This window comes from Scatophagus argus, chromosome 8, assembly GCF_020382885.2.
Source record: "Scatophagus argus isolate fScaArg1 chromosome 8, fScaArg1.pri, whole genome shotgun sequence".
Classification (NCBI taxonomy): domain Eukaryota; kingdom Metazoa; phylum Chordata; class Actinopteri; family Scatophagidae; genus Scatophagus; species Scatophagus argus.
The window spans coordinates 2,131,282-2,158,101 of NC_058500.1; the positions used below are offsets into that span (position 1 = coordinate 2,131,282).

General features: G+C 46.8%; 2 protein-coding genes across 4 annotated transcripts in view; one reads left to right on the forward strand and one right to left on the reverse strand.

The window, feature by feature from the left end:
* Positions 1–5: 5 nt before the first annotated feature.
* On the forward strand, positions 6–5,204 carry adrm1 (ADRM1 26S proteasome ubiquitin receptor). 2 transcript variants are annotated; one of them, XM_046397300.1, is made up of 10 exons: positions 6–156; positions 979–1,219; positions 1,855–1,971; positions 2,079–2,289; positions 2,897–2,978; positions 3,086–3,222; positions 3,764–3,892; positions 4,066–4,223; positions 4,595–4,697; positions 4,802–5,204. In XM_046397300.1, exons 2-10 carry the CDS (start codon positions 1,010–1,012, stop codon positions 4,888–4,890), a joined length of 1,236 nt encoding a protein of 411 aa, XP_046253256.1. In that variant the 5' UTR covers positions 6–156; positions 979–1,009; the 3' UTR covers positions 4,891–5,204. The 2 variants fall into 2 exon arrangements, with proteins under 2 accessions (XP_046253256.1, XP_046253257.1); XM_046397301.1 differs by having other exon boundaries at positions 7–156; positions 2,900–2,978.
* Positions 5,205–5,206: 2 nt separating this feature from the next.
* lama5 (laminin, alpha 5) overlaps positions 5,207–26,820 on the reverse strand; it is a 72,852-nt gene continuing 51,238 nt past the window's right edge. For both annotated transcript variants that reach the window (XM_046397294.1, XM_046397293.1), the window contains exons 34-80: positions 26,584–26,795; positions 25,620–25,821; positions 23,855–23,999; positions 23,624–23,764; positions 22,832–22,993; positions 20,891–20,998; positions 20,650–20,733; positions 19,991–20,221; positions 19,718–19,831; positions 19,494–19,624; positions 19,266–19,346; positions 18,805–19,019; positions 18,564–18,664; positions 18,232–18,415; positions 17,901–18,041; positions 17,576–17,727; positions 17,353–17,463; positions 16,841–16,952; positions 16,488–16,661; positions 16,117–16,313; positions 15,895–16,011; positions 15,474–15,628; positions 15,206–15,335; positions 15,010–15,112; positions 14,771–14,884; positions 14,359–14,541; positions 13,810–13,952; positions 13,525–13,704; positions 13,101–13,240; positions 12,744–12,903; positions 12,139–12,272; positions 11,850–12,015; positions 11,526–11,660; positions 11,155–11,306; positions 10,643–10,775; positions 10,266–10,409; positions 10,041–10,171; positions 9,778–9,945; positions 9,016–9,148; positions 8,702–8,856; positions 8,001–8,193; positions 7,666–7,803; positions 7,208–7,367; positions 6,993–7,123; positions 6,757–6,850; positions 6,541–6,660; positions 5,207–6,299 (exon numbers count right to left, since the gene is read on the reverse strand). In XM_046397294.1, the coding sequence (XP_046253250.1) occupies positions 6,151–6,299; positions 6,541–6,660; positions 6,757–6,850; positions 6,993–7,123; positions 7,208–7,367; positions 7,666–7,803; positions 8,001–8,193; positions 8,702–8,856; positions 9,016–9,148; positions 9,778–9,945; positions 10,041–10,171; positions 10,266–10,409; positions 10,643–10,775; positions 11,155–11,306; positions 11,526–11,660; positions 11,850–12,015; positions 12,139–12,272; positions 12,744–12,903; positions 13,101–13,240; positions 13,525–13,704; positions 13,810–13,952; positions 14,359–14,541; positions 14,771–14,884; positions 15,010–15,112; positions 15,206–15,335; positions 15,474–15,628; positions 15,895–16,011; positions 16,117–16,313; positions 16,488–16,661; positions 16,841–16,952; positions 17,353–17,463; positions 17,576–17,727; positions 17,901–18,041; positions 18,232–18,415; positions 18,564–18,664; positions 18,805–19,019; positions 19,266–19,346; positions 19,494–19,624; positions 19,718–19,831; positions 19,991–20,221; positions 20,650–20,733; positions 20,891–20,998; positions 22,832–22,993; positions 23,624–23,764; positions 23,855–23,999; positions 25,620–25,821; positions 26,584–26,795 (6,859 nt within the window). In that variant the 3' untranslated portion in view covers positions 5,207–6,150. The remainder of the gene's footprint in view (positions 6,300–6,540; positions 6,661–6,756; positions 6,851–6,992; positions 7,124–7,207; positions 7,368–7,665; positions 7,804–8,000; positions 8,194–8,701; positions 8,857–9,015; positions 9,149–9,777; positions 9,946–10,040; positions 10,172–10,265; positions 10,410–10,642; positions 10,776–11,154; positions 11,307–11,525; positions 11,661–11,849; positions 12,016–12,138; positions 12,273–12,743; positions 12,904–13,100; positions 13,241–13,524; positions 13,705–13,809; positions 13,953–14,358; positions 14,542–14,770; positions 14,885–15,009; positions 15,113–15,205; positions 15,336–15,473; positions 15,629–15,894; positions 16,012–16,116; positions 16,314–16,487; positions 16,662–16,840; positions 16,953–17,352; positions 17,464–17,575; positions 17,728–17,900; positions 18,042–18,231; positions 18,416–18,563; positions 18,665–18,804; positions 19,020–19,265; positions 19,347–19,493; positions 19,625–19,717; positions 19,832–19,990; positions 20,222–20,649; positions 20,734–20,890; positions 20,999–22,831; positions 22,994–23,623; positions 23,765–23,854; positions 24,000–25,619; positions 25,822–26,583; positions 26,796–26,820) is intronic.

A 26,820-nucleotide genomic window follows, 5' to 3' on the forward strand; every position in this document is an offset into this window, starting at 1 on the left:
TGAGGAAACCCTCGCGCTCCTCCTCTGCTCGTTCCCGCTGACAGAAGGCGCGCGCCCGACATAACAGGAAATCAACGCGGAAGTGAGCTTCGTTACAAACGAGCTCTAGCGACGAGAAGAAAATCCAGTCGGTCAACTCTTCCAGCACAACTTCAGGTATTTGAACACCTTTTATTAGTAAACTTCAGCCCCACGTTAAGCTGCTCGAATGGTTGTCCTTTTCAAACTTGGCTATCTTAACGACTTTAGCTTGCGGTTAGCTCAATGCTTAGCTAGATAAAATGAGTTTGGCCTTCTTGTCAGTTTAGCCAAGTCATGGGCTAACGTTAGCATTGACTACCACCAAGACACAGGCAGAGCTCTAATGATAGCTAGCTGGCTAGCTTAGGTTAGCTTCGCTCTGAAAAGTCTTTGTGATAAAAACGGACAGCTCCAAACTCCCGCAGCTTTGACATGCCCCTGTTATCCCGTTTAAAGTGCTGTATTGTACGATATAAAATAAGATGGGCAACTCGTTTGCATCCAGCTCCTTACATTATTTTTCTTGCCAAAATGTAATGTTAGTCAAAGCAATAGGACAGAAGGCTTCACAAAGTAGAAGCTCCTTATTTCGAGTTAAAGTAAAACTAACGTTTGCGTCACTTGTAGTAACTAATATCAGTGGTTGTAGTAACAGTAACTAAAATCAGGATCTGAAGATGAAGGGTAAAGGAGATTTATGTATGGGCCAGCTTGTACAATTGTCTGTTGTGATCCCCAAGAGACTGGTGTATAAAAGTGGTACATTTCCTTCTCTGTTCAGAAATCCAGAAACACATTCTGGTCTTCAGTACAGTAGAAACAGAAATAATGCCTCTGCAGTGAATATTCCAGCTCGTGTTTATCTCTTTTTGTAGTTTTGTTACTCGTAATAATCAAGGCCACAGTGAAATGCCCGTGTGCTCTTGTGAAGCTGACTGACTTTTCATTCTCCTGCAGCGTTCAGGCTGGTTCACAAAGAGATCTGAAGATGTCGTCAGGCGCTCTCTTTCCAAGCCTGGTGAGCGGCTCGAGGGGAACCTCCAGTAAGTACCTGGTGGAGTTTCGTGCCGGGAAGATGACCCTGAAGGGGAACGTGGTGACACCAGACAAACGCAAGGGGACGGTGTACATCCAGCAGTCGGACGACTCCCTGATTCACTTCTGCTGGAAGGACAGGACGACTGGGAATGTCGATGATGTGAGTGACTTTAAATGAAGAACACGTGTTACTTTCATGTAACCTTACTATGTGGTGTCATCAGTGCTAGTTTTGCCTTACAAAATTGCATTTATTTGATATGTTTTGATTCTGCAAGTGAAATCTACCTTTACATGTATGTGTGTTTACATGATTAGAGTTCTGTGGTTGGGTAGAATCGCATAACTAGAACCTGACTAGAACTGGTGCTTAACGGTGGAAATAATCTGCAAAGACTCAGACAGCTGGTCTGATTACACTTTGTTCAAACTCGTGGCAGAATTTGTTGTTATCTTCAGACATGTTTTACGTTTCACACATACCACAGAGAAAACGTGGGTGGTCCCAGCAATCCTGCAGTGAAAGACAAGTAACAGGGTCACCTCTGTTTGTCATTTTTGTTTTTTCTGTTCGTTCTGTATTTGTACGTGCAGGCACTTCTCATACAAGCAGTACTGATGCATTGAATCCTAATTTGGCCTGATGTCTTTATTCCAGGGCTGCAGTCATGTTGCTGCCCTGCGTTTCCCTTTTGGTAATTGGTTGATGATGATTTGACGTGGCAGAGTGACCGCAGTGTCTTGCCCCTCGCTGTCTCTCATGAATGTTTCACGTTGTGCCTTTTCCTGTTCCAGGACCTGATCATCTTCCCTGACGACTGTGAGTTCAAGAGGGTGAACCAGTGCACCACGGGACGCGTCTTCGTGCTGAAGTTCAAGGCTGGATCCAAGAGACTGTTCTTCTGGATGCAGGTGAGAGGAAGATGCTCCTCGAACATGAGGACCATCTTGGTGAATGCATGACATCTTTGTCGGTTTGTGGGCAGGCAGACGGATGTTAATTTGCCCATTTCCATCAGGAGCCAAAGACTGACAAAGATGACGAGTACTGCCGTAAGGTGAACGAGTACCTGAACAATCCTCCCATACCTGGAGCGCCAGGCAGCGGCGGTGGCAGCGGCCACGAGCTCTCGGCGCTCGGAGGAGAAGGAGGCCTGCAAAACCTGCTGGGAAATATGAGCCACAACCAGCTGATGCAGCTGATTGGACCTACAGGACTTGGAGGACTGGGTGAGCAGCACTGGATTTCCTTGACATGTATGACTCCTGACACTCGCCACAGCAGTGACTGAATCTGTTGAGGGAAGGGAAGCCTCCTCCAGGAAATAACCCTGAAATACAGGTCACCCTCCCACTCTGTCAGCTGTGACTGCAGTTAACTTCAGGTTTACATGGAATTGTGTCAAAATGAAAGTAAATGTTAAAAAGTCAAAGAAGCTGAGCTACGTATGAGCCTCTGGGGACATGAAGAGGAGAGTAAGGAGCCATCGTGATGTGTGTTTAATCCAGTCTGTACTGTAGTAAGTAGATGGATAGATAGATATACTTTATTGATCCCAGGCTGGGAAATTACAGCATTAAAAGTAGAGCAGTATGATCGAATGTTTTAAAAAGTAAAGTTCAGTTTCTTATTTAGAAACAAAAAAGTAAACCCAGTTGCAGTAGTGCTGACACCTCATGTTAGCTGCAGTTTCTTACATACTATATGTATGCTATAATTTGTTTTCTTTAAATCAACATGAAGTAAAGTGAAGCTCACAGCTCCACTTTCTGATTTGGAAGTAAGCAAAGTCAGAGGTGATTTTGGACCCCTTTTTGATTGATGTGTTTGTCTAAGGAGGTCTGGGAGCTCTAGCAGGACCTGGACTTGCCAACTTGCTGGGCAGTGGAGGTCCAGCGACCAGCAGCTCCTCATCCAGGTGAGACACAACAACACACGCAGAACAGAACATGGTGCATGTAAAAATGTGATCTGAATTTATGAAGCACTATGTCTGCTTTCTTAAAATTTCTCACTTGTCCTCAGCTCTCGTAGCCAATCAGCAGCAGCCACTCCTTCATCAGGTGGAGCCCCCAGACTGAGCTCCTCTCAGGCTCCCACCACACCTGTGACTCCTGCTGCCTCAGCTGTCTCCCCCTCCAGTGTTGCTCCCTCCACACCAGGTACATGAAGCTCAGCAACACGTGTCCTCCTTCCACAAAGCTTAACAGGAGCATTTCTCCAGTCTAACTTTTCACCATCAGCTGGCTAATCCTCTGTGCCGCGATGGCTTCACATTGGTACACGCTAACACTGCTTGCTATCGAGGTGATGAGCGACTTCCTGTAATCAGTCTTCCCTGTTTTCTCCTGAATGCACAGGTGGTTAATTATCAGTTGCTGTTGTTGTTCTGTCACATGCGAGGTCAACGTTCCAAAGCTTTCACTGCACATTCATTAAGTTCATTCTTCGTAAACGCTCCCAGGCATCACTCTGACTCCCGCTGGTCGCCGAGCCATCACCTCTCTACCTGCTAACGATCAAACTGCCTTCCTCTCACACAAAGTCCCGTTGCACTTTAAAATCTGTCTTTGTTTGGGGCCGCATCTCACAATGTTATTTCAACAGGAAGTGTGTGACATTTTGAAAGAGCAGAAAAGTGAGAGCGTCACACACACACATTTTTAATACCTCGTCTGCTCTGACCCCCTCTTCTCATTCTAGCCTCAGCTCAGACCCCGGTGGTCCCAGCCCCTGTTGGAAGCCCCACCTCCCACCAGCCCATCCAGCTCAGTGACCTTCAGAACATCCTCGCCACCATGAACGTCCCAGCAGCTGCTCAGGGATCAGCGGGTGAGTGGCAGATGACTGAGGGTGGGATCGAAGTCTCAGCAGGCTGTTCTAAAAGGACTCAGTCTGGATACCAGCATCAGCGACATGAGAAGAAATGTGGTTAATGATGAAAGGGAGAGCGTAAATCCAGGTGTCTATGAAACCCGACTAACAGGACTCCTCCTGTCCTGCAGTGGACCTCGCCAGTGTCTGCACTCCAGAGATGATGGCTCCCATCCTGACCAACGCTGAGGTCCAGCAGAGGCTCCTGCCCTTCCTTCCCAGCGGGGAAAGTTTACCGCAGAGCGCCGAGGAGATCCAGAACACACTCAACTCGCCTCAGTTCCAGCAGGTGGGAGCAACAGATAAATAAAAAGCACCAACACTTACGGTGTAGTCACGACTTGTGCATCTGGGAAAAATGTAACATAAGCCAGGCAGAAATGTGGTGCTTTTCATTGTCAGTTTATTTGAGACAGAGGCTCTATTTTTATCAGCACTAATGAAGCACCTGATTGGCTGAATCAGGTGTGTTCACAAGCTCTTTTGAGCATGAGCTGTTGATAGAGGACGAAGAAATGGAACATATGGAGACCAAAGACCTCCATCGTGGTGTTAATTGGAAACCAATTCTAAAGAGGTGTTGCAGGTCATGTAATCAAGCTGGAAATACACTGCAGTTTGATGAATGAACCTCAGTGACCGTGTTCGTCCCTCCTTCAGGCCATGGGTATGTTCAGCAGCGCCTTGGCCTCCGGGCAGCTCGGCCCCCTCCTGAGCCAGTTTGGTCTGTCAGCTGAAGCTGTGGATGCAGCCAACAGAGGAGGTGACACACACACACACACACACACACACAAACAAACAAAATGAATAAAATGAAATCCTCTGTCCATTTCTGTCATTGATTTATCTTTAAATTTGTTTGGTCAGATGTGGAGGCGTTCGCCAGAGCCATGCAGGAGAGTAAAGGAGACTCCAAAGAGAAGAAAGAGGACGACGAGGACATGAGTCTGGATTAGAGCTCATGCTGCCGGGCTCAGCTCAGTCAAGTCTATCATTCCTTTTCTTTTCCTCATCATCATCCTCCTCCTCTTTAATGTTGTCTCACACCTTCTGCTACCAAAGGAAACACTCTGCTCCTACTCAGGATGAACAGCAGCGTCAGCAGAGCTGTTTTTCACTGTGACCACCGCCTTCTGTTGACTTTTACTCTGAAAGGGAGCGACGGGTGGGGGGTGTTGAGACTGAGCCTTAAGTTTTTCTTCCTGTTGTTACCACAGTACAGACTGTCTCTGAGTGCTTGATAATAAAAAAAATGACATTGGCAAACAAACAACGAGGAGTTCAGTTTGTATGAAAAAAAAAACTTTATTTGGAATTACATTTACAACACGTGGGGTGGGTGGGAGGGGGTGAGGGTGGGGTTAAGGGACAGCTTATTCTTTCTGTGACAAAGTTTTAAAAGTGGTTATATTACATACAAGCTTCACACTCATGTTTGGTACGTGTTTATGACGGAGTAAAGCTGGGAAACGCTGCCTGTGACCTGGACGCCAGCGGACAGGTGGCTCACATGTTTACGACTTGTGAGTGTTTGTGTCGACGGGACTGTTGAGCGACTTAACATCAACTAAGAGCTAAGAGTTAGTTACAATAATTCCAAGGTATCCTGAACGCATCATTATCACTAAAGTTGATGGAAAAGGTCTGCAGGGTAAATATGGTTTTTACAAGCAACATTTTAAGACAACACGCTGTTGTGCGTTACAGAATGTAAAACTCTGATTCCACAAAAAGTCAGGACGTTGTGGGGTCCAAAAGTCCAGCCGTGGCTCTCGTCACAGGTAACGTTACCCACCTGCGCTGCCTGAGGACGTTGCTCATACATTACAGTGTTCACAGTGTACCGACTCAGTAGGTTTTCTTAACATTCTCTGCTAGAGATGCACGATAAATGACATAGGCTGTTTACTTGAACACTTTGCAGATTTGGGGAAAAACAAAAACAAAAAAACTGATTTTTAGGTGTGTGATATGTTGTAGCAGTCACTTGTATCAGTGCATCTCTGTGTGCAGACAGTAATCACTGCTGTGGCACAAAAACAAACCAGTAATTCTGCAACGACAAACAGGAAAAATATAAAATATACATTTTTCTGAAAATAGAAAATAAATATTAATATATATATTTAAATTAGCTACAGTAACATGACACCCACCACCAGTAATTTGTAGTTGGGGAATGTGAGGATAAGACTGTGTGTGTGTGTGTGTTGGGTCTACATGCGTGGGCAGCCCTGCGTCCCCACAGCTCCGTGCACAGCGAGCGGTTTGGACAACACAGCAGGTCTGTGGTTGACCGTCACTTGGCGGATGCAGCCGTGGAAAGCCGACAAGCCAGCAGGAAGAGCAGGAACTGCAACGCCGTCTGGTGGACAGAAAGAGGAACAACATGTTAGAGGAGGGAAGTCACCGCTGGCAGCCTCACCTGCTTAGGCAAACACTGAAGAGAAAACACAGCACGGGAAACTTTTCTGGTGGCGACTTGCGAAGGGATGAAAAGGATCATCTGCTTGAAATGAGAAATTCTGACTTTGACAAAGTAGTTCTGCACTCCTGAGTGTTAATCAAACAGCAGGGACAGTGAATGTGGCTGTTTGTGTGCTCACCGGGGACCCCTCCAAGGTAAACGGTCTCTTTGGCCCCTGCAGAGCGGCTCTGTTTGGGGCCGACGCTGTGCTCGCTGGCGGCATCAACGTGGAGCTGCAGGACATTGTTCTTCTTCACCACTGGAGACGGACAGATGAGGAGACATCATTAAGTGAGCGCTGGGACAAAACAACAGCAGCAACAGTGACGTGTCGTAGAAACTGTCGTAAACTCACCTGCAATCGTGTGCCAGTCTCCGTTACACAGAGGACTGTCGGGAGCGAAGGAGGTAGAGAAGTCACCTTTACCGCTGTTTACCGAAACAGTCACCTACACGCACACACACACACACACACACACGCGCACAGACCCCTTCACTTTCAGGTTTTGTTTTCTGCTTTCTCGTATTCCTTTAACAATCTGATTAAAACGTCTCTGGTGGTTGTCTGAACCCTCCGCGTTGTGGTCTCACCTCTCCCTGGCTGAGGACCAGACTCAGGTGCTGGTCGGGTGACGTCCCAACATGCAACAGCAGCCCTGAGTCCGACACGGGCCGAACCTCCAGCTGGATTTCCAGATCCCGGCCCACATTTAAGGATTCATCTGCAGAAAGAGTCTTCAGTCAGGGCACAGCCGGACTCAAACAAGAAAAACACAGAAGAAGAAGAAGAAGTGACAGTTAACCACCGATTGCGATGTGTCCTCCCTGGCCAGAGAAATACGCCCCGGGCTGCAGAGGGTTCTGGAAGCAGGGCACCGTCCCCTGGCTGTGAGAGGGGCTTCCTGCAGGGGCCTCGTTCAGCGTCAGGTCCCTGACGCAGCCGACGAATCCACCGGTGCCCCCGGCCTGAAGTTCACAAGAGAACAGCACGGACATAGCTGTGTTACAACACACGAAGAAGAACAGACGAGTGATGAAGGTGCTTTGTGTCCTGCTGAGTCAGCGTGTGCATCAACAGCATCTCATGTTTAGATATTAAAGCCACAAGTCATCATCCCCTGACCCCCATGCTGAAGGAAAGTTTGATTTAGTTGGGTCAGCAGGCAGATTTCAGTCGTGCTGTCAAACTGTTCTGAGAACTGGTGACTGCAGTCGGCACATCAGCTCTCACGTGTCACCTGTGAGTGTAACCTGGATGTTTTACCGTCAGCGAGGGCGGGACTCCGCCGACATATAAAGGCCCGGTGAGGCGAATCCGGTCTCCTCCCGGGACTCTCTTAGACTGAGCGCCGATCCCGTCCACTATCAGACTGATCTTCTCTCCTGCTCGCTTTATAAACACCTGAAGTGAGCAAATGTTTTGTTTAAAGGTTTAATTTGGTGCGACATTCTGTCCAGCTCATCAGACAATTTGCACTCATTATTTACAAAAATACAAACAGTGAGGTGAGAGTGGAAAGCATCCTGTTGCAACACAAACCACCCAAACGTCATTCAGATTCACTTCCTGGGTCACGTGACCCCGGCGTGCGGCCTCACCGTGTGCCACTGGTCGTCGTTGTACTTGTGGTGGCTGCGCAGGCTGACCTTCCTCTTTCCTCCATCCAACAGAAGCAGCAGGTGGCCGGCTGACAGGCTGAGTGACATCACAGCCCTGCTGCGCTCCCTGCCAGCGGCGTACAGCACCAGACCATCGGAGGAGTTGATCCTCACCGCCATGGAGATATGAGGCCTGCAGAGGGGGAGAGGGGAACCTTTCAGAGGATCCAAAGCCTCCTGATGAACATTGGTCTCAAACTCCTGAGCTCCACCAGCTCCAGTGACAAAAATCTGGCGTTTTAGCTGCTAACGTTGCTAACTGCGAGTGTACCTGCCCAGTGGGTCTGTCAGAGCTAAAACCAGCTGCCCGATGATGCTGGGGACAACGAGGGAGCTCATACTGAACCAGATGTGATAAAACTAAAACACTGAGCCAAAAGATGCTTAAACTACCCGTTGAGTTGCAGCATTGGTGACAACTCTGAGTGTTTGTCACTACGAGCGACTCTTTTCACCTTAAGGCACAACTCAGAGTCTCATTTCACCTCTCACATAACTTTCCAATAAAAATACCAGAAACGTCCCTGTGGTTGTTTTCACATCTGTCACACAGCGCTGATGATGCTGATGCTGATGCTGACGGCTCTGTGAGGCTGAAGCTCAGCTCAGCAGGACTCCAAGGCTGAACGTTTCTCACTCACTTTGAGCCGAGCGCGCTGGGCAGAGAGTCGTATCTGTGGTAGCTGTGCGTGGAGCCGCTGAAGTGCGTCGCTCCGGCCTCCTGGTCCGACAGCTCGCCGTGACACAACGCCCTGGTGTTACGACTGCGAGACCCCGAAGGCTTCTTGTGCTTCCCCTGACAGAGATGGAGAGACGACATTAGAGTTCAGAGGGTCACTCCGTGTCTGCTCTTCATGTTTGTGCCTGGATGTTTCTGTTTGATTTGATTTTGGATTGGATTGTGTGTGTGTGTGTGTGTGTGTGTGTGTGTGTGTGTGTGTGTGTGCGCGCATACCTTGCGCTTATTGCTCTGCTTGGGCTGAGCAGCGACGATCTGCTGAGGTTTTTTGGCAGCAGGACAGCTCAGAGGAACGTTGACGTTTTCTTTAGCCTTCAGCAGGTTCAAAACCATCTGAGGACTCGTTTCCCTGAAAACAAGCAACACGTTTTAAACATTAACTACATGATCCACATCGATTGATATGCGATCGATACATCAGCTCTCTCTGTCTATCAGCTCCTCATCACCATCTCATTATCTGTAGGGAGAAGCACGAGAACCTTGAAGTCTGAACTAGACATGAACACACCAGTACATTTTGTAGTTTCAAACAGGACATCTGCAGGTCCTTCAAGAAGGCCTTTTTAATTTCCATCTTTGAAGACATTAGTCTTCACTTAAAAAAATCTGCTGGGGGTGTTCAACGTGTGTGGGAGGATGTTTTAAATCATTTCAGTCAGCATCTTTCATGCACGATCAGAGAAATTTAAAGCTAACAGGATAACGTCAGGGTTAAATTGTTCAGTTAGGATCACTTTCTAATGACTTCGATAAGAGAGGATTGTTTTCCTGAATGCAGTTAGGGATCGTGTTTCTGTAATCCTCAAAATCCTCAATTCTAAAGTGAGATAAGGTTTCATCCTTTCAGTCCTTTCCCTGGTGTTTAAAATCAACTCATTTTGTAATTTAAAAACTTTGATGAGGAGAGGAAACTCTGACATAAATGTGTCATTTTTGGGGGGACAAAACTGGAACCGTGTGCTGCCCTCTCCTCACCTCTTGATGAAAACATTGCTGATACATCCAGTGAGGTTGGCCAAGCTTTCGTCTGGCATTCCTCCCAGATAGGTGCTTTGCTCCAATGTGGTCACCCCACGCCCCCTGCTGTCCACCCGGATGCTGGCGTTTCCTTTCTCTAACACGTCGTCCATGTACAGACGTGTCCTGAGGGGGGAGCGAGCAGACAGTCAGCAGAGTTCAAACAAAAACAATGCAGCTACACTTGCAGCAGAGTTTGATGGCAGAGCTCGGCATCCTACCCGCTGAGGTTGTTGTAGATAGCGACGTAGTGGCTGTTGTCATCGTTGTACGTCTTCTGCGTCTTAATCTCACTGTTGCCAGCTCTCACCACAACGTGGCCGTCATGCAAAAACACCTGACACACTCCATCCTGTGCGCACACAGAGGGAAAACACAGCTGTCAAAACTCACTGGTGCCTGGGCTAAGATACAAAAAGACAAAAGAGCTGGCAGGCTCGTCCCACCTTGTCGCGGTGGTAGAACATGAGTCCCTCCATCTGCTCGGTTCTGAAGCTGAAGCTGGCGTAGAAGTTGTTCCTGAGGGTGGGAATGTTGGTAGGAGCCAAATCCAGGTAGCTCTGACCTGAGAAATGAGCCTCACGAGCCACCTGAACGAACACACACACACAGAGCGGGTCAAGACAGTGTGTATATGTGTGTCTATGTTGATTTCTACAGACATGCCCAGCTAGTAGGTGGCAATAGAGTCTACGTGAACGATCAAACACCAAAGAAGAACATTCTGAGAACGCATAGTGACCTCATAAAGCTTAACGAAAATGAATCACTGGTTAAATAAAGAGTAATATTTGACAATATTTGAGCCGGACACGTTTCCTACCAGCAGGTCGCTGTCACAGCCGAAACTGACTCCAGAGCTCGTCATGCTCTTCAGGTCGATGTGGGAGTTCTGGGCCTTCACGTTCCTGAAACAGCCCTTCAGAGAGCCCTGCTTAGGGAACATAGACTTCAACCTGAGAAGACACGGAGACAGAATGAAAGAGCCTGACAGATGCAGATATCTTTAGCTTAAAGCTCAGTTTGTCTTTTAAAGCTGCACACATCACCAGCCTGCGTAGTTGTTTACAACAGAAAAACTTACACACACAGCCAACGGATGGCAACATTACCGTTTAACATTTACTCTCCTTTTAGCTTCAAAGTAAACCAACTCCAGAGGAAAAACTTTGACCGTCCTGTGTTTAGTGATGAGCAGCTAAGCTTCAGTGGGTTTAAGCAGAGACTTTGTGAACCAAAACAGCTAAAGCTAAAACAGGCTGAAAGCTTCTCTGTAGGTTCTTCATGGTGATGTTGAGCATGAGCATGTGGTGTGTGTGTGTCTGTTGCACTCACTGGGCAGGCATCTTGTTCTCTGGTACTCCTCCCAGGTAGTAGCTGCCACTGAACGGGGGGATGTCCTCTGTGAACTGGTGGGTGTAGAGGATGTTGCGGTTGTTGCGCACCACAATGCGGTTCGGCACTGAACGCAGGATGATGATCTCCAGCTGCACAGTTAAAGAGCCAACACGTCACACGTCGACAAGGATCAACACTTAACCATACAGGCAGCATGTGGGTGATAATCCTGTAAATCAACAGCTTTGACTTTTGATGGGTTCTCTTTCTTTATTTTTCAAACTATTCGCCTCCTAAGGATCCTTCAATGGGCACGATACAGAGTTCAGCACACATGGGAGACGGACAGGAAGACACGGCAGACTTACACCTTTGACTTCGGCGTCACTGATCTTCAGGGAATCAGATGAAGGATCTTTAACTTGGAGCTCCACCAGCTCACCACTGAAATCGTAGAACACCTTCAGTCTACCCTTAAGCACCGCCAGACACAGGAACTGATCCTGATGGAGGACAGAAACACAGAGACCTGAAGGTTTCTGGGCATACATGAACAATACAGTCAATAAAGTAACATTTAAATCCTGACCAACACTTGAGTTCTGAAGCCAGTCTGAGACAAACAAACATTTTGACGTTTGTTGTTTAAAAAAACCAAGAAGAATGAACGAATGACTGAACGAAGTCTTTACCCCATTTTGCAGCAGAAGCAGCACTCCGTTGTGCGACAGAAGTTTCACTTCCTGTTCAAAGCGCTGCATGCGAGACGATTCGTCAGTGAATCTGATCTCAGCGAAGCCTGTGCCGTCAAAATACGCTGCGTCATTCACCCAGGCCTGAGTCAGCACCGGCTTGGACCTGCATGAGTTTGGCAAAGGAAAAAAATACTTCAGCAATTCATACAATCAATTCAGTTCTCAGCGTTTTTGTTTTTAACCTGAGACATAAAATACATGAATTAAAAGGTAACTTGACGCTGACCTGCCACAAGGTTTCTCCTCTGTGGTGTTGAGCTGGAAGACCTTTTCAAAGTTATACAGACTGAGAACTTCCTCGTTTAGTGTATCCAACTCAATACAGCCTTTAAAGTTAGGCAGGACGAGTGGAGCAGGGGGCTACAAAAAAAGAGAATAAAAAGCTTAGGAGTACCTTATGTGTCTTATTTAAATTCACAGTCTAAATGTTTCTCAACTGATCAACAAAAGAACACGAGGATAAAAATGAATCTAATTAACTGCTGTTTGGAATATTTTTCCACCTGAACAATCTAAGCCAAGACTGACTCTCCTAATTAGCTGTTAGTTTTCACTCCAGCTGGTCTCTTACTGTGTCTGTTTACTGGAGGGAATTTTAGATTTACATCACAGCCATTATCTTAACTAACTGTTGAATAATTACTCTGGGGGTTTCTGGCTGCTGGTTAAATTAGCTCTTGGAAGGCTTCAGTTTGGTCTCTGGGATCTTGTCATGGGCTACTGCAAAACTTTCATGCATCATTGCAACAGCCTGCCTTGACTCCCTGTGAGGTTCCTTCCATGACTGAGTCCATTGCCACAACAGAAACACACAGTACTCCATGTACTCACTTTGAAAGTACTCGGGTATCCTCCCACGTAGAAGACAGTGTCGTCGGTCAAGAGGCTGAGCAGCCCCTGATCTCCACCAGCCTCCACGTGGGCTTTGGTGACTCTTTGGTCGCCCTCAGAGGCTTCTGAGGACATGGACATTTGACCGTACTGGAGGATCCTGTAAGACAACACATTGACACAAGAAAGTTCGCAGTGATGAAGCAGGTTAAACATTAGAAGAACAGCATATTTACTGTTCCATCACAACTTGTTTACAATTGTCCACTTTGACCTCAGTTCTTTGGAAATTTCAATGGTTAAGTTGATGCATCAGAAAGAAAACGTTCTATAATCTTATATCTTACTGTCTCTTACCTCTCCAGCACCACATTGTTGAAGTTTCCATCAGACTTGACGTCTTCATTCATCAACACCTCAGCAGTTTTTCCTCCAACATTGAAGTACCAGCGCAGTCGCTTCCCCTCCAACGTCATGCCCAGGAACTCCTTACTGGACTGCACATACCAGACAGACAGTAGTGAACTACAAAATCCCAAACGGTCTTCTACCCTCAAAATCCTTGCAAAGGATTCAAAGGATTCAACATGTCTGTCAGTAATCACCACAGAAAAACAGAATAAACCCTGATTACGCCATCCAACAGCAACAAACCTAATGTAATCAATAAATAAAAGATAACAGAACTGCATTTAAATAATAAACTTAAAAAACAGGCTGATCATTAACTGTGGTAATGCCACAAAAAAATCTACTTCTCTGTTGCCATGGTGATGCTTACATCTTTGTTGCCAAGGTAGAAGACAAACTGTTTGGTGCCATCATCCTGCCGCCGAGATCGGGCCGCCTCCGGCAGGGTGATGTAGAACTTCAGGGAGGTGTAGGCAGCCAAGTCGGCCAGGTTTTGTGGCGTACGGACCTGAACGCCGGACTTCCCGTTAAACTTCACTGAGACACCCACCTGGCAGGAGGAAACAGGAAGAGAAACGGCACCAGAAAACATTAAAGGCCACAGGAAGAAAAGGCTTTTCAGTTCCAGATCTTTATTTTGTTAAAGTGTGTGTACCTTGCTAGCGGCGTTGCGTGCTTGCTGTATGAGCTGACGGATGCGGTTGATGTTCTCAGAGATGTTCGGCATCTGAATGGAGTGATTCTGCAGTTTATCCAGCTTCTTCATGAGCACAGGAATCGTCTCGCCCAGCGTGCTCACTACAGAAAGACATTAAATAACTTGCAGTCCGTTTTTAAGTAAACAAATAACTCAGCAGTGTGTGTACTGAATGTTTGTTATGTAATTGTTATTTAATATCTGTTGTCTGGGATTAGTTAATGTCAAAATCAGAACCATCTGACTTTCACTTATTTCCATTATCAATTAATTTGCCCATCACTTCCTCGATTTAGTGATTCTTTGTTGAGACAAAGTCCTGTTGTCAAATGCCTTATTTCAGTCATTTTGGGACTTTGTTTTCCCAGAATCCAAGATAACATCTCAAAATTGCCTGTTTTATCTAATCAATAGTCTCAAACATTCAAGAAATAAAACTGTGAGAGGAAATTGGTCTGGCTGATTGAAGTATTTCTGTAGGACGTGTCTTCCGTGACAACTTCCTACCGGTCTTGTTGGCCTCCATCAGGGCGTTGTTGATGTCATCGTTGGTGGCGTTGGCGTCTCCGTAGGTCTGCTGCCATTGGTCCAGCTGCTCTTTAATGGGACGCAGGGCATCGTTGACTTGTGTGGCTGTGGAGTTCGCCAGGTCAGCCGCTCGCTTTGCGTCGTCGATCTCCTGACTCACATCTGCTTGTCACAGAGGAAGAGAGATGAAAATGTCTTAGAAAATCACAAAACTGGCATAAGAGCGGCTCAGAGGAGCAAATCGGGACTTAATTCAAATCATCACATGTTGTTGAGGTTTTAAGGTTTCTAAGGCACTTTGAAGAACTACTAATTACATCAAAAAGTTTTTCTGACTCTGGTGGGGGAATTTCACAGTAACCCTGACAATGTCTGTGCTGAATGTCTGTACTTGTGGTCGAGTTGAGGTTGTTCTGAACCGTCTCCAGGTCCTTCATCACATCAGCCTGTTTGGTTTTGGCCTCGTCCAATCGCCTTCGAGCGTCTTCCAGCTGTGGCTTCAGGTCTGTGCAGCAGAAAAGAAAGCACAGCTGAAACATCCAAACTGAACATCTACAAGACTTTGACTTGATTTCATAACATCTGTGATATTAATCACATGGATAAAGATCACATAAAGCAGGTGTTTACCGTTGGTGAGTTCGTCATTTAACTTTTCAATTTCGTCCTTCAGCTCCAAGCTGTGGTTCCTCAAATAATCAGCGCTCTGACTGAGATTCTGGTTCTTTATGTTCTAGACACACACAAACAAGTTCAGAAAATGAAGCTACTTCTTTATGTAGTTTTAACTGGTACATGTGGAAGAAAAAATGTGTGCAACCTGTACCTCCAAGGCATCCTCAGCAGCCTTGTCAGCCATCTTGGCAGCCTCCTCTGCCTCCCTGATACTGTTGATGATTTTGTTGTAGGCTTGCGTTACATCCACAAATCCCTCCTTCTTCGCTTCGTCAACCAAACTGTGGACAAACAAAAACTCATCATGTTTCTTTTCTTCTTTTTAATGAATTCATCATATAAACGCAGGTGAAAGCAGTGAAACTTGTTTTCCTGCCTCCTCCACCAGTTAAACTTAATATTCGGCTGTTGTTCCTCACCTGGACAGGTTCATGGCTAAGGCGTTCAGCAGGTTGGCGTGTTTCTCTGCTTCCTCCACCAGGGGAATTTTGGAGTCAACCCAACCAAAGTTCTGTACTTTCTTCGCCAGCGGCATCCTGGCGCCGTCCAGCTGGGCCGCCAACCGCTCGTACTCCTGAGAGACGCGTTTGAGATGTTAAAGAGACACATACAGCAGCAACACCTGCAGTCTGATTCCAGTTAAGGAACTTTTTGACACGTCGTCACTCAGTTTCAAAGACCTCTTACACATTCAAGATCCAGGAAAGCTCAGTCAAACACCGAACAGCATGGAACAATTTGTGAACAGAGTCAGAGCTTCTTTTCTGGGGTTGCTCAGTAGATTTAAATAAGAGAGTGTTGTGGTGGAGCCAGGCTTCATGTGCTTTTGTTGGTTCTAACCTCTTTGGAGTCATGCAGCATGGACAGCAGGTCGTTGACCTGAGCCACATCATCTTCAGCCATCTGTAGCTGGTCGGTGACCTCACTCTGCTTCGACAGCAGGTCTTCGATCCTCCTCTGCGAGACAGACAGTCAGACAGTCAGTCAGTCAGTCAGTCAGTAAGACTTTGGATCACAGACCTCCGCTCCTTCCTTCCCGTTCTTGTTGATTTCCCAGCTCACCTGGTTGTCCTCCAGCGTTTTCTCGTTGACGTTGTTGATCTCCGATGCTCTGGCCGTGTTGTTCACAGCTTCGTTCAGGGCGTCTCGGAGATCCATCATTTCGGAGTGGAAGCGAGACAGATGGTCTCTGATAGCTTTGGCTAAGTCATTGTTGTCTTCCTGACGAGCTGCCAGCTGCTTGTTGACATGATCCAACACTAACAGAGGACACAGAGGCTGAGTTTGAGGACAGGATCCTGCACCTGCAACTTCTTTTAGTCTTGTCATGATTGGTTTAGGAAGTGGATCTAACTTTTCAGCACTACGCAGGACATTCAGACTAATGAAACCTTAAGATTTTTCCATACATTAAAAGCAGTGTTTGGACGTACATTTCTCTGCCTCGGTCTTCTCCTTGTCGGCCACCTTCTTCTGTCCCACACAGCTCCTGAGCCTCATCTCCCTCAGCATGGCCTGCACCTCCCTAATCTTGCTCTCCCTCTCGTCGTCGTCCCGCTCCGCCTCTGTGTCATTCAGCGACGACTGGTTCGCCATCAGCAAGATATCTGAATCAGTAACATACATGTGTTTAGATGACGACTCCTTCCTCTGTAAAGTTGTTTGAGAACTCAAGTTGTGGTTCATCTTAAATCACTTACAACACCTACATCAGATTTATGTATTTTCATTTTTATAAAAGATGTAAAGGAAGACGCGAAAAATGATTCAGGGTTTCATGTCCTACCGTTTATATCCGTGGTGATGTTGTTGATGAAGGTCAGCAGGTCTTGCGCCCTCTGGTGTGTGTTAGTGGTACTGTTGTGCAGGTCATCGACCCTGTCGGTCAGCGCTGTCGCCTGCAAACACAACACAGTTTTACACAAAAACCGAATTTATATTCTGTGTTTGTAAAGACGACATAAAAGGTGAAATTAAAACTGGAAACTGTTGCTCATTATTAATAACCCACAGAAAACAAAAGTTTCTTTTACTCGGGTCAATGATTGACAGGACAGGAAAGCAGACAGAAGAGTTTAACATCATTGTCTAATTATCACTTTGTCAGAATATTTAGAGTAAGCTGCAAAAACTCATCAACCTCATTAATTTATGTTGTGTTTTCTAAAATACTCAAATAAAAACAACTTATCCTCAGGTGTTTATAATCCCACACATTCAGATACTAGTGAACAATAACATCTCGAAGAGAATTGGTCACAATATAATTATATAAAAAGGAAATGTGTATGTGTGCACCTTGTCCTGCAGCTCGTCGATGTCATTGTCGATGTTTGCGATCTCTGCGTCCAGCATGTCGGCCTGATTCCTGCTGTCATCCAGTGTGCTGTTGTAGTTCTCTATGGCCCTCTGGAATCATGGGAAAATGAGTTTGTTCCAGTGAGTGTGAGCGTTTCAGAGCTTTCTGAGCTTTTTGTGTGTGTGTGTGTGTGTGTGTGTGTGTGTGTGTGTGCAGACTCACAGCGACGTCCTCCACAGACTTGTTGAGACTGTTCAGCTGAGCCCAGGCCATGGAGCTGGCGTTGAGATTGCCCAACTGAGCGGCGACTGAGCCCAAGTTGTCGTTCATTTTGTCGAGATCCTCCAGCAGGACGATGACGCAGCTGTCGCACACTGCAGGCGGAAGAAACACACGTACACACACAAATTACATTTTTTTCCTGTTCTCGTTGGAAGTTCATTGGTAACTTTTTTCATCCTCCTTGAATTACACCTCAGTTGCAGTCACACATGCGAGCGCATCTGTGTGTGTGTGTGTGTGTGCGTGTGTGTGCGTGATCACTCACGTTGGCAGCGCACGCTGTGCTCGTGCTCCACAGGTACGCTGTATCTCTGTGAGCAGGTGTCACACTGTCTTCCTGTCATGCCGTCAGGACAGCGACACTCTCCTGTGCGGGGGTCACAGCGGCCTCCTCTGCAGTCGCACTCTGACGGGGTGGCAGAGACTCGAGTGAAAACACGCCCCAGTTTGATTAAATAAAATGGCAGCCGTTTGTGCAGCAGATTGTGTTGTCGTTGGTCACTACTGATGAGGCAGCTCCCACGAATGCTTCTGCACTTACTGCTACCGACTGAGCTCATGTTGAGAGCAGCTCGGTGTGTGATGCGTTCACTCACTCTTGCATCCGTTGGGTCCGTAGTCCCAGTAACCAGGAGCGCACTGCCTGCAGTTCGGCCCGTTGACTCCGGGCTGGCAGGCGCACTGACCGCTCTGAGCGTCACACGGCTGGACGAGGGCCGCAGAGGCGTCGCAGTCGCACTGCCGGCAGCCAGAACACGAGTCGTAGCCATACGAGCCGTCCTGAGGAACAACAGGTTCAGGTCGTCTGTTTGTGACACTTTGAGCTTCTGCTCTGATCTGCTTTTTTAAATGCTGTTTATGAATGAATGAATGAACGTGCGTGAGATACACTCTCATAGCCTGCTATGAAGATGTGAGGAGTTCTCACCACACAGCGTTCGCAGCGAGCTCCGGTGACTCCTGCTTTGCATCGACACTGTCCACTGTGAGGGTCACATGACTCGGTGCCGCACGGCGAGCAGTTACATTCTGTGTTAGAGAATACAGAACACACACGGCTTTTAGCTTCTGCGCTGTGCTTCAGTCTCCTCGACTTAATGAAGATTTTGCTGCCAAAACTGCCAAAATTAAGCCTAATTAAATCACATGAATGCATCTGTCGAACTCACTGGTGCAGTTTTTGGCGTTGATGGCGTCTCCGTAGTAACCTGGCGCGCAGGTGTCGCAGTGAGGCCCGGCCGTGTTGTCCATGCAGGTGAGACACTCGCCAGTCAGCGGGTGACAGTCGGTGAACAGCATGTTGGGGTCCGTGTTGCCGTGGCAATTGCACGGCTGACAACTGCTGCCGAGCACCATGGGGTTGCCGTAGTAACCAGGGGCGCACCTGTGCCAGAGGACCGATTACACCGCAGCAGATGGTGTATGAGGTAAACAACATAAGGTTTACATTTCTCAGTGTGACCTTGATCACTGAGTCAGTGTCATCATGAGCAATGAAAAAATAATCCAATGATAAATAAAGATAATTATGTATAAATATATATATTAATTGCAGGACTTTTTGTCACGGAGTATTTTCACAGTACTTTCTCTGAAGCTATAGACCTGACGTCGAACACTCGCCGTTTACCTTTCACAGTGTGGTCCAGCGTAACCCGGCATGCACAGACACTGCATCCTGTCGCTCTTTGGCACGCAGCGATCTGCAAAACTGCGCAGACAGAAGCAAACGAGGAGGTACTATTTTAACAAACGTTTAAAATGAAGACGAAAGAGCTTCATCGGGTATCAGAAGACGGAGGGATCTGCAGGAAAGTAGCACGAGGAAGACAGAAAAAGGAGAGTAAAAGGTGCTGACTTGTTGGATGGGACCCTCAACGGACAGGGACAACTGGAGCAGGACACCGCGTGTCCGTCCAGACTGTTGTTCCCGAGAAAACCGCCCTGGCACTTCTCACAGTGATCACCGGCTGTGTTATGCTGGCAGCCCTGTTGGTCAGAGAGGAACAACAATCCTTAAACAATGCAAACCAGAGTGACAGGAAAGGCTCATGTGAGAAACTGATCACTAAGAAGACTCACCACGCAGATTCCAGATCCGTCCAGACACTGGTCCGAGTGTCCGTTACAGTTACAGGGAACACATTTCCCCAGAAACAGGCCGATCGTGTCTCTGTAGTAACCAGGAGCACATTTCTGCACAGAGAATCAATCGGTGATTACTTAATTGATGAATGGGTTGGTCTTTCTGTATATTTATCGCCACAAATGAATAAATCACAAATCCCCAGAGTGTAATGTTTAAACCGAAACCAAATTTTAGCTTGTGAAGGTAACATCAAGCTTATCCCTCACCTGACATGAGTCTCCCAGGTAGTTGGCGGGACACATGCAGATCTCCACGTTGTTGGCATGGCGGCCGGCAGGCATTGTCTCGGCGCCTTCCAGCACGGCGCCGCGGAGTGACACGGCGTGGGCCGACTGGGAGTGCAGGGCTCGGATCTGCAGGGACTCCAGAGCAACCAGAACCATCATGAGCTCCTCCCGAGACACCACATTACCGGTCTGAGCGTGACGGAAGCTTCCCTGTGAGGTGAAAGAGATTCCCAGGATGCTTTGTGAACTCAGACTGCGTTCATGACTCCTGGTGCTGTGAAAGAAGTCTGTCTCGTTGCAAATAATCAAGCAAAAATGTTCAAATCTGAGTGAATATCTAAGCAATTGGACCTTTCCACAAAACAACAAACGCGGATTTATTATTAGCAGCTGAACATTTTTCACTGATCTATGATGAACACAGTGACTCTGGGTACATTTGTTTCCAGTGATGAGAAACGAAGCCACAACGCCCGCTTGCATGTCCTTCCTCCTCAGGTGATTGGTGCAGAAATCACAACAACAATCACTTGCGGAAAAAGCGCGAAGCTGACATGATGCTGCACGTCTGCGTGGGCTGCACTCACATCAGTCTCCTGGCTTCAGCAAGCCATGATGACATGTGAAGGAGAATTTACCTCAACCATGTGAACTATTCCCAGGTGAGGCTCTTCAGGTGACGAGTACTCTCTCTCCATGAACACCAGGGTCATCTGGTTACCCTGCAGGAGGACGGCAACACAGGAAACACAGTGTAAAGTGTGTGTGTGTGACTATAATATTGTTTTTTTGCACACTTCCCTCCTTGCATGTGCGTGCTTGTTTGTATTTCTGTGTATGTTTGAACGGGATGTTTGTGTTCCGGTGTGTGTTTTGCACCTTGAGAATGATGTCTGGCCTGGAGGCTTCGGCAGGCAGAGACGACACGTCTCCTCTCATGGTCTGAGTGTGGAGACGATACCTCAGATAACCTCCATAGGATGAGACCTGGAGAAACAGGGACAGGCGGTAAAGAAAACAAACACAGAAACGAGAAAGAAGGGATGAACCGCAACGAGGCAGAAAGTAAAGTTTGAAATGAGGCAGCTCAGGAAGAGCAGACGGGGAGAAGCTTTAATCTCACGGCATCTTAATCCAGACAACAATGCATTACATTCAATCATTCGGGCTGCATAACAGGAACAAAATCCCAGCCCTGTGCTTTTATCCATAAAAGATCTTATTTCTATAGCAACTGTGCAGGTTTCGGCAAACTGATATTTGATGCAGCTTTGTGGAGCGTAAGAGGACTTAAATCGAGCCATCGCACTGATGCTGGTTGAATCACGCACGAAAGCGAGACATCCAGACGAAACACTGATCTGTAACCAAACACATGGTCTGAGCCTCTGGATCAGGGTGCGGGACACATCTGTCTGTCTGTCTGTCTGTCCGTCCGTGACTCACGTCTGCGTTTATTGTGTGATGTATTTTGCCCTTTGCCAAAGCGTTGTCTTTACATGCGAGTCACAGAGCGAAGAAAACGTTTATTTGTCGGACTGTAAGAAAACATCAACACAATGTTTTATGTGTAGATTCTCAAAAACACAGAGTTTACATTCAAAGATTTGAAAAAAAAAATTAAAAAATAGAACATAAAATAGAACATTATGGGAAATAGTATTTACTCTAGATCTAGATCTGTTTCTCATATGTGCACTGTCTCCTGGATCTTAGCTTAGCCCAGCTCAGCTCAGCTCAGCTGAGAGACTGGAAACGGGAAGCAGCTTGGCTCTGTCTGAAGTTACAAAATCCCCACAGCAGCATCTCCAAAGCCCACTAACTGACAAGTCAGAGCTAGTTAGTTTAATCCATGTTATAATGGTTTTATGGGGATTAAGTGAAGAAGCAGGCTTGCTGTGATTCTCCCGAGCTTCCAGTCTTTTGTATTTAACGATTTAACGGACAGATATGAGCGTGGTGATGATCTTCTTGTTGTTTGACTGCTCCTTAAAGCAAGGATTTGTAGAAACAAACGAAATTGCCCAAACTAAGGTTTAGGAATTAGAAATGATTTGAACCTGTCTGACACAGTAGCATTTGCTTCCCAACACTTTTTTTATTGTTTGTTAGTTAATTTTGAAGAGTTATGTCAGTTTTGTGCCAAGTCCCTCAAGCTAAGAAATGACATTGCATGTAAACGTGTAAATCACATCCAAACTTTGTCAAAATTGGATGAGGACACTGTGTTGGCTTTGACTCTGACACACCGATTCGTGATCTCTCTCTCTCAACATCTGCCATGTGTTGTATTTATTAAAACATAAATATGATTTGTCAGCTACATCTTGATAAGAAACATCCTCGGTCAACCCTCCGTGAGTAAATACAGATTCATCAGAGAAATAAACAAAATCCACCTCCACACCTCCAGCCGTTTCAGAGAGCGACACGGAAGGATTAGCAACTTTCAACAAAAGATTCCAAGCAGCCCGGTTTGTCTCACTCTGCTGTTGAGCTGCGAGGTTGTTGATATGCAGTGGAAACATCTCATGTGTTGACTGCAGTCAGAGTGGATTTAAAAACTCACTCACTGGTCTCTGCGGCACAGAAAAACCTCCCATGATGCTTCAGCATTCACCTTCACTTCAGTTCACACATGAACGGATGCATAGCAAAAGCAGCGTGTACAGTCACGTCATTACAAAACCTCACATCAGACCAGTGAGACTGACTTTGGTTATGACAAGACATTTTGTCACGGTGACGAATCGTCCCCTGAGTAACTGGTAAAGTATTCTGAATTGTACCCCCCGTCCACAGGCTTGTCTGTCCTCTTACCTTGTCTCCCAGGTAGGTCTTGGGGGCGTGCCAGTGGAGATCCTGGTACACGTCTGGCACGTCGCTGAGGTCGGCTTCTACAAGGTCCTGACCGGGATACACCGTGACCGGCACTTCCTGTCTGTCTGCTCCGAGCAGCACCCAACCCTCCATATTCATAATCTACAGCAGAAGACGATGACACGCGATGAGAGACGAGCAGACAGACAAGAGAAAGAAGAGACTAAACTGCATCGGACCTTTCAGAGTGGGAACACTAATGACAGCACGTTACGCAGCAGTAAGAACACTGAAGGAAGGTCGAGTGTCTACAGGTAACAGCTCGCTTAGTGGATCGAGGAAACAAAATCTGCAACAATGCTGAAAATCAAATCTTTTTATTTCCTCTGTTTTAAATCTGTGTGAACTGAATATTTTGAGCTTTTGGACTGTTGATCAGTCTCCCTCTCTCTCAACCCAACCGGTCAAGGCAGATGGCCGCCCATCTTGAGCCGGGGTCTGCTCCGAGGTTTTTCCCCTCCACTGTCGCCAAGTGCTTGCTCAAGGGGAATGTTGGGTTCTCTGTATTACACTTTAATTAAGAGTTTGGTCTAGACCTGCTCAAACTGGAAAGTGTCATGAGATAACTTTTGTTGTGAATTGGCGCTATATAAATAAACTGAATTGAGACATTTGAAGTGGTCACATTTGACATTCCTGCAATTGCGTGGATGAAACAACTCATTGATTACTTGAGAAAATCTGAAATGTCCATCTGTGGTGATTTAACGAGGATTACAGGAACAAACGCACCTCAGTGCGTCTTTTGTCAGAGCTGCGACAGCGGTCGGTGGCGCCAAAGCAGAAGCAGCTGGTGCAGCCCTTCGGGTTGGTGGGGTCCAGGTGGAACGTACCAACTCTGCACTGATCGCATCGCACACCCTGGACGTTCTCCTGCAGGTGGAGGACAAACAGCCGGTCGGAACACACAGCGGAGTGTTGAGACGAGGGTGTGTGTGCGTGTGTGTGTGTGTGAGTGCTTACCTTGCACAGACACTGTCCTGAGAAGGAGTCACACACTTCCTCCTCGGTCCCCGCCTCGTTGCAGTCACACGGCCTGCAGTTGGGGTAACCGTAGAAACCGGGAGCGCAGCGGTCACACTGACGGCCGACGATGTTGTTCTTACATCTGGGAACAAAATGAATGTTGTTTATGTTTACGAAGTTTCAGCACGTTTTTGTACAAATAAAGCAACAAAGTTTGACCTTTAAGTGAAAAACGCCTTTCAGTGCTGCAGGAGATGACGTGTTGATTGCTCCCAAACATCTATCACAAATGACTGACTTATCATACATGTGTCTACATTTACACTGACAACGACTGTGTGTGTGTGTGTGTGTGTGTGTGTGTGTGTGTGTGTGAGCGCAGTTGATGGGAGTTGATGCGAACTTTTGAGCAGAGAAGTCCTTCCGCTTAACATCCTTGTCTTGTCAGAACAAAGCTGCCACATTCCTCTTTGTGTGTGCGTGCGGGTGTGTGTGAGTGTGTGTATGTATGTGTGTGTGTGTGTGTGTGTGTGTGTGTGTGTGTGTGTGTGTGTGTGTTTGTTTGTAGGGGAGGAATGACAGTGATTTAAGATATGTGCTTTGATGCTTACAGGCGAAGGAAGTTGGAAGACAGACTTGGAGAGGAAAGAGTGAAGCTGTGACAGAAGTTGGAAAAGTGAACCAAAGACAGAGAAGATGTTTAGACATGAACAAAAAGACAAAAGAGAGGACAACAGGCAGAGAAGGAGGGAGACGTACATTTTTTAATCTGCACTCGGCTGCTCACACAAAGCGAGAAAAGAGCTCTCGATACAATTCATGGTGGAAGAGAAACTTTCTGATTATGATTATCTTTTCCCACTCACAGAGCATGAAAAGTAGTGACTTCCTCCAGCCAAGGGGTTAGGTTCTGCTTTAGCCCTCTGCTAACTTGAATATGGATAATCTAATTTTTATTACATGCCTCTTCTTTTCAAAATGTAATCAAACTTCTTCTTCTTCAAAGTTCTGTCATTGAAACGATTCACTTTGAAGGAGTCGAGATGCTTTGCTGCTTATGCTGTAATGACTCTTTGACCTATGGAGAGAGCCTGGCTAGCTGTTTCCCCCTGCTTTCAGTATTGATGCTAAACTAAGCTAATCATCTGCCAGCTCTAGCTTCATTCACGGTACAGACATGCATGCACGAGAGTGGCACTGATCTAACCATGCCTTTAAATTTGAACATAGATTATAAGCTAAGAAGAAGAAGAAGGATGAGCGGCCTCAAATGAGGTCCATCGTCACTGTTTAAAGACTGAAAGAACAGCAAAGGCAGACAGATAAGGACGAGGGCAGAATGCTGCTGTGTTGTTGGCAGTCCTCAATAGAACCAAGGCAGAGAAAACACAAAGTTTTAAAACCTGCAGTTTCCACACATAACAGACAAGACTTGGCAAGCACAGCTGGCCAAACACAGAGGCAAACAAGCCAGTGAAAGAGTCTGAGCCAAGATCATGTCAGGAGACCAAATGGGTGAGAAATAACTGCCTTTTTAGGCATTTCCAAACCGAGGCCTGACATTTGAGGGCTGAACTTGCTGAAACAGAAATGTTGTTTTCTATCACATGGTGGTGGCAGGGGGAGGAAGCAGCAGGAGATTTATGGCTTAAGGTGTTTTTTTAAGGAGCATAAAGTGGAACAGTTTTGCCTCTGATGCTGAGCCAGATGCGATATTCTTGAAGCACATTAGCTATAACGAGTCACAATTTCCTGTGTGTACCTGCACTGTCCGCTGACCGTATCGCAGTTCACATCGGGGGTGACGACGCCCGGCCGAGAGCAGTTGCAGACCTCACACCCCACCACTGGGTGGCAGCCAAACGTCTGTGGCTCACACTGGATGCACTCCGGCTGCAAAGTCCTCGGAGGGCAGATACAGTCGCCAGTGACCGGTTCACATAACCTCGTACCGCAGTCGCAGGCTGGAGGGAGAGGGAACACGGTCATTTAATGAAGGACGAAAGCCACCCAAAGAAAAGCACAGTCTTTTCTTCAGAGACGGTCAGGACAGAAGAATAACAGATCCACTTTGATTTTCCTTGGAAAAACAAGAAGGGCAGTAAAAGAAGAGATACGTGGTGTAAGGTCATCCAGCACAGAGGATAAAAATGGTAAACTGTGGGACCTGGCCATTCAGAGTGTGCTTTCATTTACTGAGTTAATGAAATGCTTGCTGACCTGTAGATCTCGGTCAATTAGAAGAGCGTCTTGGAGAAGTTTTTACTGTGAAAATTTACAGCCTTATCATAACATACCCGCTTTTAGAATGAAGTTTGGATTAACAGCCTATTCACTCGAGAGACCTCTGGGAGCAGAGGGAAATTTAGTAGACCCACCTTCTTATACAGACCTTGTAAACATTACGTAAGGTATAAAGTAGGGCTATTCTCTCAGCTCATCGTAAAACCAATGGCTATCAGGAAGCAGTGTAATTTACAACAACGTCCCACTGGACAGACAACCGAAACAAAATAATGTGTGCTGCTTGATGGAGGCAGCCCGAAAAGACGCCCATCAACCCCTCAGACTGTTGACCAGCAATGACGTAACTGAATTGTTTTTGTCCAACTGGTCACAGGCTTTGTTCTCCTTGGCCAAATAGATCCTGACTGTAGCAGCAGACAAGTGTTTTCCATCATTTTTGTTGAACTTTGCGATGACAGTTTTGCCCATCAGACACTCACGTCTGCAGTTGGGGAATCCCCAGTAGCCTGTGGCGCACATGGAGCAGTCTCGGCCAATCACGTTTGGCCTACAGCGGCACTGACCGCCGAAAGGCTCGCAGGTGTCACTCTCGGCTCCGACCTCGTGGCAGGCGCAAGGCATCGCCCCGTTGTTGTAGAAGGCCGACAGAGACACCGCCGAGCTGAGGCAGAACGGAGAGGCGGAGGAAGGACTGGAGGAAGGAGGAGGAGACAGGA